Raw genomic sequence first — 8,463 nt, 5'->3', positions numbered from 1 at the left:
TTGATGTGGTTTTAGCATGTTGTGTGATACACAACTTCCTTATGGGTGTGGATCCTAATGACCAGATAACTAGAGAGGTAGACTTGGAGATGGATTCACATGATACAAGAACATTGCTTACTCGAAGGGAAATGTGAGAAGAAACAAATGAGTGCATTAATAAAAGAAATTCCATAGCATTAGCCATGTGGACTGCATACAAGAGGCCTCAAACAACCTGAGTCTTTCTATTTATTTCCTTATGTTGTAATGGGTTACACTAATGATTTGAAGTAGAAATTACAAAGATGTTTATATTCTCCTTAATTACATGAACTTTTATTTTGGTGAATGTATATGAAATGATTAGATTTTCTTGATAATTCATGTGGTTTGCATATGAGAAGCATGTGTATCTACAATTGCAGGTGAAGAATGAAGAAAAAAAAGGGAATTTGTGTTGATCAAAACAAATGTCCAAGGAGTTGCTGGTATTTTTTGCAGAAGAAGTGAGAAAGGGAAATAGGCCAAATAACACTTTCAGAACAAGCTCATTTGTTGCTGCTGCAAAAAATATATCAGAAAAATTTAAAACTTCCTGCACGACTGACCATGTTGAGAACCACATGAGGACGGTGAAAGCTAATTGGGCAATCATATCGAAAGTTCGTGGTAACTCTGGATTTGGGTGGAATGACACTGTGAAGATGGTAACAGCATCTCCTAATGCTTACAATAACTATGTTCAGGTATCTTAACTTTTCACTAGCTTTTTACATTCTATAAATTATTATGGTGTGTATAGATAAACAACTTAGAGAAGAGTTTTCCAAATCAGTTGTGTTCTATGATATTTATGTTGTTTGTATTCTTACATGCTTAGGTATTTGGGTTTTTTTTTTTTGGATAAATAATTACTTTTTCAAACGTTTGGCTATATATGACAAGGGAGCAGGGCTAGATATCTGGAATCTGGTCCACTGGTATTACATGAAAACTTTAATAAATCTGCATTTGCAATATGTTTATGTTCCTCTATGTTCAGTGATTCTTATTGAGTAAGCTATCATCTGTAATTTTCAGCAGATTATTCTTGATTCAACCTACTAGATTTGTGCATTACATAGCTGTCAGATACTCTGGCCTGTTTCATAATTATAAGTGTGATATCTAATTACTGCAATTTTGTAGAGAATAAGTTGTTTATAGTACGTATAGTAGATGGTTGGGTAGTGACGTATAGTAGATGGTCTTATAATTATGCTTTCATAGTCATGGTTGCTTTATATTACATTGTTTCAAGTATTTCACTGATATTTTCTCCTTTTGTATACAGGAAAATCCTTCTCATGAGAAATATCTCAATCGAAAAATTGATATGTATGAAGAAATATCAATCGTGGCTGGTAAAGACATGGCTGGTGGAGACTTTTCTAAGAGTTTTGCTGATATTGAACTTAACAATGAGAGTGGACAAAGGCAGCCTACAAGTATGGCAGAAGATGGGACATCAAAATCAGATAGTGCCACATCTTCAGAGTCAAGACAACATCGTAAGAGGACTCGAGGTGAAGATGACACTTGTGACTTGCAACAAATATCTAATCAACTAGGAGAAGTGGTTAGTGCTCTGAAAAAATTCTCAAACAACCAACTTGATGTGGAGAAACTTTATGAAGAGATAATGAAGATGGATGATTTTGAAGAAGCAGTTCGTGATGCCGCATTTGACCACTTAGTTGAGCGGGAGATGCTTGCCAAAGCTTTTTTGACAAAGAGGAAACCTCTCCGAAGAGTTTGGATCCGAAACTTCATAAATTCCCTTAATCATTAAAATTAGAATGAGTATGTTTTAAACTTCATATCTACTAAAGGTCATCTCGTCGTCCAAACACATTTTTCTTTTGTTTGATAGCTTTGTTGCGGCTACTTTGTACTAGTCTACAACATTTTATCTTACTTATATAATTTTATTATGATAATTTTTACCCTTTTATTTCTAAATTGCAAAAAATATTTACAAAAATAAATTCAAAGTTATCCCTTAAAAAAAAAACAAATTCAAAGTTAGCTTAGAAAAAGTTCGAAGATTATTATAGTATTAGTAGTACGGTATGAGAAAGAACTGATAAGATCTTCCTTAAAAATAATATAGGAAAGACAAAGTAAATTTTTTTTAAAAAAATGTTGATTTTCTGTTGAACCAAACGACGGAAAATGCTTAAAAAGGAAAATCAGTTTACATGTAACCAAACAAGGGAAAATGTGTAGGAAATTACATTTTCTTATGAAAAAGGTTTTTCATGGAAAATCATTTTCCATTGAAAACATTTTACACCCAACCAAACAGGGCTTGAATGTTCCCCCGCCGTCAAACAACAAATTTCTTTCACAGATGGTATTTCTGAACAAGGATCCAGTACGTCCCTGATACAAGTAGGAATGACTTTGTTCGCCTCAGGACCCCCAACACCACCATATTTCTGTATAGCCCAGTTAACGAATACCCTAAACACTTTAGGATGTAATGCCAGGTCCGACAGATCCGGGAGATAGGCTGGCCTGATAGCGTTATTTGGTGTTATCCGCACCAAATCATCATCTTCTGCTTCTCCTGTGGAGATCTATTCCGCTGCCTGAACAGAGTCTACGGGGTGCAGCGTAACCAAACCCTCTCCTGTCAATTTTGGATCCTTAATAAGAGCTAGAACGCCCTTCTTTATCGCATTTTTGGTGTATGTCGTAGGAATTTGTGGTGTCAATAAGTTGAGTGATTTCGAATTGATAAGGTAGGATGGAATTGGGGGTTTAGTTTTTTTGGTAATGTAGTCATTTCTGTTGCTGCTTTTATATGGTTGTACAAGTGAAATTGGAATCTTAATTTTTGTAGAGACCATTGTGTAGGGGGTGTGGAGTTGGATAGACAATGTTCACTTAAATAGGAGGAAAAAGCATGTATAATGCATAGGCGGGAATATGGAAATTATAAACCGTGAAATTTGTAAATCCACAACTTGGGGATGGGCGGCCAATTGATGTTGATGGCGGGAAGTTATTTTTGGGTCATCTCCTTTTATTGGTGATATTTGCATGTACTCTTACCATATACTCTTTCAAATTAATTCTTGTTAATGTTATTTTCATAATAGGTTCATGTGAAAACTCGTATAAAAAATTATCCGTTTCGAACTGGTCCAATTTGATCCGAAAAAGTGCTTGCCAAACTTGACTTTTAAATTGAAGATTTGATCCGAAAAAATTATCCGTTTCGAAAAAATGAAGACCCAACCTACCTTATCTGAAATTGACCGGTGGTCAACCTGATCCGAAATATAACCCAAAGTATTAAGCGGGAGTTAATTGATTTGCTTGTAAACCTGTAGTTAAATGTTGGCCATAAACTCTAGTCTGATGCAACCTAAAATTATGAAAGGCAAATTTAAAAAAGTTTTGGATCACTCGCTAAGTTAAAGGATATATTTGTTCGTCGGTTCAATATATCTGCAGTTTTAAAAAAACCTTACTTGGTCAACTCTTCCAAAATCCATCCAAACCAAAATCATAATTGGGTAATCATAATGAACCGAAATCATCTTAACCTAAATCAACCCGACCCAAATTCATTTGAGCTGTAGTAAATCTAAGTTAGGTTTTTACTGTCACCAAAAACGGGTATGACTAAGTTCATGAACTACGAATGGTTTTGTTATTTGGAAAATACGTTTCCTTATATCATTATGAACAACTGAATCAAAATACGTTCCTTATGTTTATTCTGTTTTTGAAAACATCTTTTCTAATCAAAATACGTGCACATTGCCTAATTTGAAAAAATTGTATCTAATATTTTTTTTTTGGTACATGCTCTTCCCATTAATTATTCATTAATATGCACAAACGGTTGAAAAATTACTTGGTTGGCTTGAATAAAGTCACAGTGATTGGTTGGCTTGAAAATACTATAAGAACATGAATAATAAAAGTCACATGCTCTTTCCATTAATTTCATACCAGTTTCTAAAAGTTGCTAGTGTTTAAAGGATTATTAATCATTTCTTTTGTTAATTATAAATGTCCTTGTATATCTTTGTGGACGAACGAACATAGTATAAATCTAAAAATAAGTATAATAGGTACAATAAATTCATTAAGTACAAGTTGCCATAATATATTACAATTATGTTAATAGTTAAGTGTCTATCACATTTTATTACCAATATTCTCACACATGATTTTATTCACATATTACCGCGTCAAAATTGTCAAACTTCGTATCGTGGCGTATCGTGGGTAAAATGGGAACATAGTATAATGGTAAACAAGAAAAGTCAATTAAATCTAATATTTTCCTTCATTAAAGCGAACTTACTACATAATTTTATAAAAAAACATTACTCGTGCATTGTAGAATTAGATACACAGTCCAAATTGTACCACCCACATGCCTAAATTGCTTCCAAATCGGTTGTGACAGAGGCATTACTCCTCAAACCCGCTGTCTCCGGTGGTTTGCCCATAGCTGCTGAAGTACTGTGGCCGGATACCCGACGACCAAGGCTACAAAATTAATAACTACTTTAAATATATCATCAAGTACTACATAAATTAAAAAGTAAAATCAAATTAAGAGTTGATTACCTACCACTATCTCAACACCCACAGAATGACCACAAATTGTGGTAGATCTGCGGTAAAAATATGGCGCGGCGGCTGAGTTGTGAAAAATGGCCACCCCACCGACTCCATCACTTGAAACGGCAAAAATGGAGTAATCTGCTGATAATGACCTACACACTTCGGTTAGCCTATTCAAATTTGGCTGTGCGTGTGTAACTACTACTACCAACGGTGAAAAACGTTCGTGCAGCACATTGAATCTATGTGTAAAGGAAAAGTTGTGAATGTTCCCTCCATTCCAACAAACCACCTTCTTCTTTCCCTCAAAGGTGGCCCAGTTACCACCTGATAGGAACCCTTGCAAGGTTACTTTGTAATTTCCTCCGGCTTCTGTGCTTAGTAAACTAACTACGTCACATTTAACCATTTTTGTTATTTCCGGCAAAATGAAAACAAACGCCTCTTCACAACGAGACTGGAATATCATTGTTTGTTCACTAGGGGTAGTTCTACTGGCGTTACATTGTATACAGATTGCATTTTAGACTTGATGGGGGTGTCCCCTGTGGCCTTTAAAGTTACCTATTATATGCTTTACTTTGTACACCTATAAGCCCTTGAGTAAACCCATGATGTAGGGTTCATCATTGAATTTGGTTGGTTGTGGTGTGCATTGGAAGTCAACATATATTTCAACCAATCACATAGCACATCACATAACACAGCTCAATACACAATTGTTATATATGCGCAAATTAATTCATGCCATAACATAGCTGATTAATTAGCGTGTGGCAAACATTATTTAAAAATGATGATGATTACTAATGCAAACTAAATAAAACATCTTAGTTACTAGTACAAACCATGGTTTAATCAGAAGTTAAGGAAACAATAATTCAAACTACAGCAGTAACATAATCTTAAATCAGGCATTTATCTTCCTGATTGTTAGCATAATTTTAACATCTAACGCTTGTAATTAATACCAAACCAGGTCCACGTACACAGGAGGTTCCTCTGTCGGCCTCAATTCCACCCCTAATCCATACACAGTCATGGAGCATGTCCCTGTCATCAAAATATTATTAGTGTTGTGGAACATTTGTGAAATAGACTAGAGCTAATACGGAGAATTAATATAAATTAACAATCAAAATCACCATTAAATTAACATCCAGGAGCATTTGTAAGGCAGGGCTTTGAAACCTTTCCTTCCCTTTGACGGATTGTGCTTGCCATAGTACAGCAGCACCACCAGCGTAACAACTAAGGACAGAGTGAGTAATCCTGTAATTACCCGGTAGCATTCGAACAACCTTGTTGAGATTTGTGGCCGTGTTCCTTACCTCGAACAGAATCACGATGAGCGGCCTATACATGCCGTACACGGTGTTGAAATTCAGAATGAAGGAGGGGCGTGCTATGTCCCTAGCATTCATACAAACTAGTGTGCTATTCGGGGGTAGGGCGGGAATTTGAGGAGCCGGAGAAGTGTTGTATGCCTCAATAACAGCAGTTTGGTGTTTGGGTTAGTCGTTGCCGAATTGACTAAGCACCATGACATGCAACACATAGGGGAAGGCAATGGGTAGCATAACAGCTTGTACCGCATCGGTACATGACCCCATTTCGACCCTCAGATCACCATCATGTAAAAAGAATGGTGGGGGTGTAAGGTCAAGGATGGGGCAAGGATCAAGTAAATTGAGGAGATAGGAGGGGAATAACCTGTCTGGTTCTTCTTCTTTTGTTGTCGCTATGTGGTGGTCAACAAGAAGGTTAAACTCTGTTGAAAGCGACATGCAGTCGTGGATGCTAGGAAGGTGTCCGGGTCTGCAGGGGCTCCAGCCATCGGAACGCACCATCCTAAGGCTAGTGCCTTCTTGAAACTTTTCATCCGGGTTCAAAAAGATCTTTCAAAGTGACTCCCTTAAAGCCGGGTATGATCTTGTGTTTGTTTGCCAAAAATACTCATACTCATTGGGGTTCATTTCAGGCATGATCCCTGGTGTTGCTTGTGGGGGTTTGTAAAATAAAAGCCGTGGACTTCCGCCGTAAGCGGTGGTGCGATACACAACCATACGAATAGGAAAAGTAGGAAAAGGATAAAGGAGGAAAAAATACGGAGATGCTATATATAAGAAATTGGTTGTATGGGATAAAATAATTATCCGTTAATGTTGTTACGAAAAGTAGTAATTGTTTTAATTTAATTATATAAACGTAAAAAATTCAACCAATAAATCTACTTTTTCACTTCCAACTAGATAAAAATAAAATAAAAGAGATAAAATCGATTTAATTTTATTTAATTTTTTTACATAAAGCATGTTGAAAATTTACCACCTATAACACATTTGTAGCATAGTGTACCCCTATGACCTGCATCTGAAATTTGAAAAAGTTGGCACTGCATATCTGTCCTTACCCATTTTACAGTGTATATTATTTTTTACCTCATTTTGCAAGCTAATCTACCTGATGATTGACATGTCCTACTGGAGGTTTTCATCTATTGTTTCGTATAGTACACCCATAGTCTTATAATTGTATTACAATATTACTTCATTGTACGTACATGGGAAATGAAAGAGTTACACAATTAATAGACGTTAGATATTAATTTGTTTTAAAAGTTACAGATAAATCACGATATAAATCAAGGTAAAAATAATTATTACTATGTTATTGGTGTATTGTTAATATTTATGAATATTAATATTGAATTAATATTTAAGTAATAATTTATAATTTTTGACAATTAAGAAATTTATACGATTTCTGGTCATTTTTAAAGTGAAAACAGTTTAAGCTTCAATATCATTATGTAATGAAAACTGCCTTACTAAAACTATTGTTCTTACTTACTGAGAAGAACTGAAATGAATTGATTGAAACCACACAACACTAATAAGGAATGAATTGAACTGATTGCATCTAAACTCTCTACTAAACTAAACAAAAATGAATTATATATAAGAGACAAAAATTAAGATGAGTACATTAGGTATTATGAATACTCTGTTTATTAATTCCTTTATAAAAATAAAAAAATTAAACTTTAATCATTGTCCAAATTACCTTATTCATGGAAACGTTACGGAACTATCCCATCACGTGTAATTTGGAAAGAGCACCGCTGTCCCTCAGTTGAAATATTTGTACTCTTCAACACCATCCATTCACGATACCAACAGAGGTTTTCCTTACTATATTGCATGGACAAAAACATCTTGTTGGGCACCAGATGCGCCCATGATGGACCCATTTCCGCCTTCACTTCCCTTCCCGACGTGTATGTACGTATGTCCCCATTTTGGTTTGATGAGCCGTCAACAACGTCGGTAACCTCGTTGACAAGGACAACTGCAACGTTGTATTTTGCAGCAATTTGATTCAATTTCTTAAACACATTCAACATCAATTTTTTACGGTCCCCAAAACCTTTTACAGATTGGTGATGGTCATGCCTAAACAAATACGCAATGGAATCAACAACAACAACCCTCGTATGCCTACATGTTTCGAGAGAATCAAGAACCATTTGTTCCACTTGGTTTACGTTAACACAAAATGCTGAGAGTCAGCTACTTTCTTTACATGAATAAAATCTAATGGTTCATCAGCAATTAAGTTACGTTGACGATAGGGCTGACCTATTTGATGTACTCGCTCCGCTGGAAACACTGAACAGGCTAGTACATATATGGATGATCCATATAGGCCGTTGTACGTGGGATCGAACATTGCTGTTAACAATAATTATAGACATATTTATGTTTTTCCCACACCACTTTCACCAATAATCTCAGTTACCTCACCAGTATGTATACCCCCGTTAAGAATTGCGTCTATGGGGGTGCA

At 35.6% G+C, this 8,463-nt stretch overlaps 2 protein-coding genes across 2 annotated transcripts; one reads left to right on the top strand and one right to left on the bottom strand.

Moving 5' to 3' along the window:
- Positions 1–452: 452 nt before the first annotated feature.
- LOC145632915 (uncharacterized) lies at positions 453–1,813 on the top strand. The gene is made up of 2 exons (XM_081685239.1): positions 453–728; positions 1,316–1,813. Exons 1-2 carry the CDS (start codon positions 453–455, stop codon positions 1,811–1,813), a joined length of 774 nt encoding a protein of 257 aa, XP_081541365.1.
- A 5,883-nt stretch (positions 1,814–7,696) lies between these two features.
- On the bottom strand, positions 7,697–8,143 carry LOC145632914 (DNA repair protein XRCC3 homolog). Its single transcript, XM_081685238.1, has one exon. The coding sequence runs from the start codon at positions 8,141–8,143 to the stop codon at positions 7,697–7,699; it is 447 nt and encodes a 148-aa protein (XP_081541364.1).
- Positions 8,144–8,463: the final 320 nt, after the last annotated feature.

This window comes from Chenopodium album, chromosome 5 (assembly GCF_948465745.1).
Source record: "Chenopodium album chromosome 5, dcCheAlbu1.1, whole genome shotgun sequence".
In the NCBI taxonomy this organism is placed as follows: domain Eukaryota; kingdom Viridiplantae; phylum Streptophyta; class Magnoliopsida; order Caryophyllales; family Amaranthaceae; genus Chenopodium; species Chenopodium album.
This window is presented reverse-complemented; position numbering and strand designations above follow the sequence as displayed.

Bases quoted from the DNA above. Each gene is read 5' to 3' on its own strand.
- LOC145632915 (XM_081685239.1), top strand. From the start codon at position 453: ATGTCCAAGGAGTTGCTGGTATTTTTTGCAGAAGAAGTGAGAAAGGGA. The intron at 729-1,315 runs GTATCTTAACTT...TTTTGTATACAG, and splicing joins CTTACAATAACTATGTTCAG to GAAAATCCTTCTCATGAGAA.
- LOC145632914 (XM_081685238.1), bottom strand. From the start codon at position 8,143: ATGGTTCTTGATTCTCTCGAAACATGTAGGCATACGAGGGTTGTTGTT.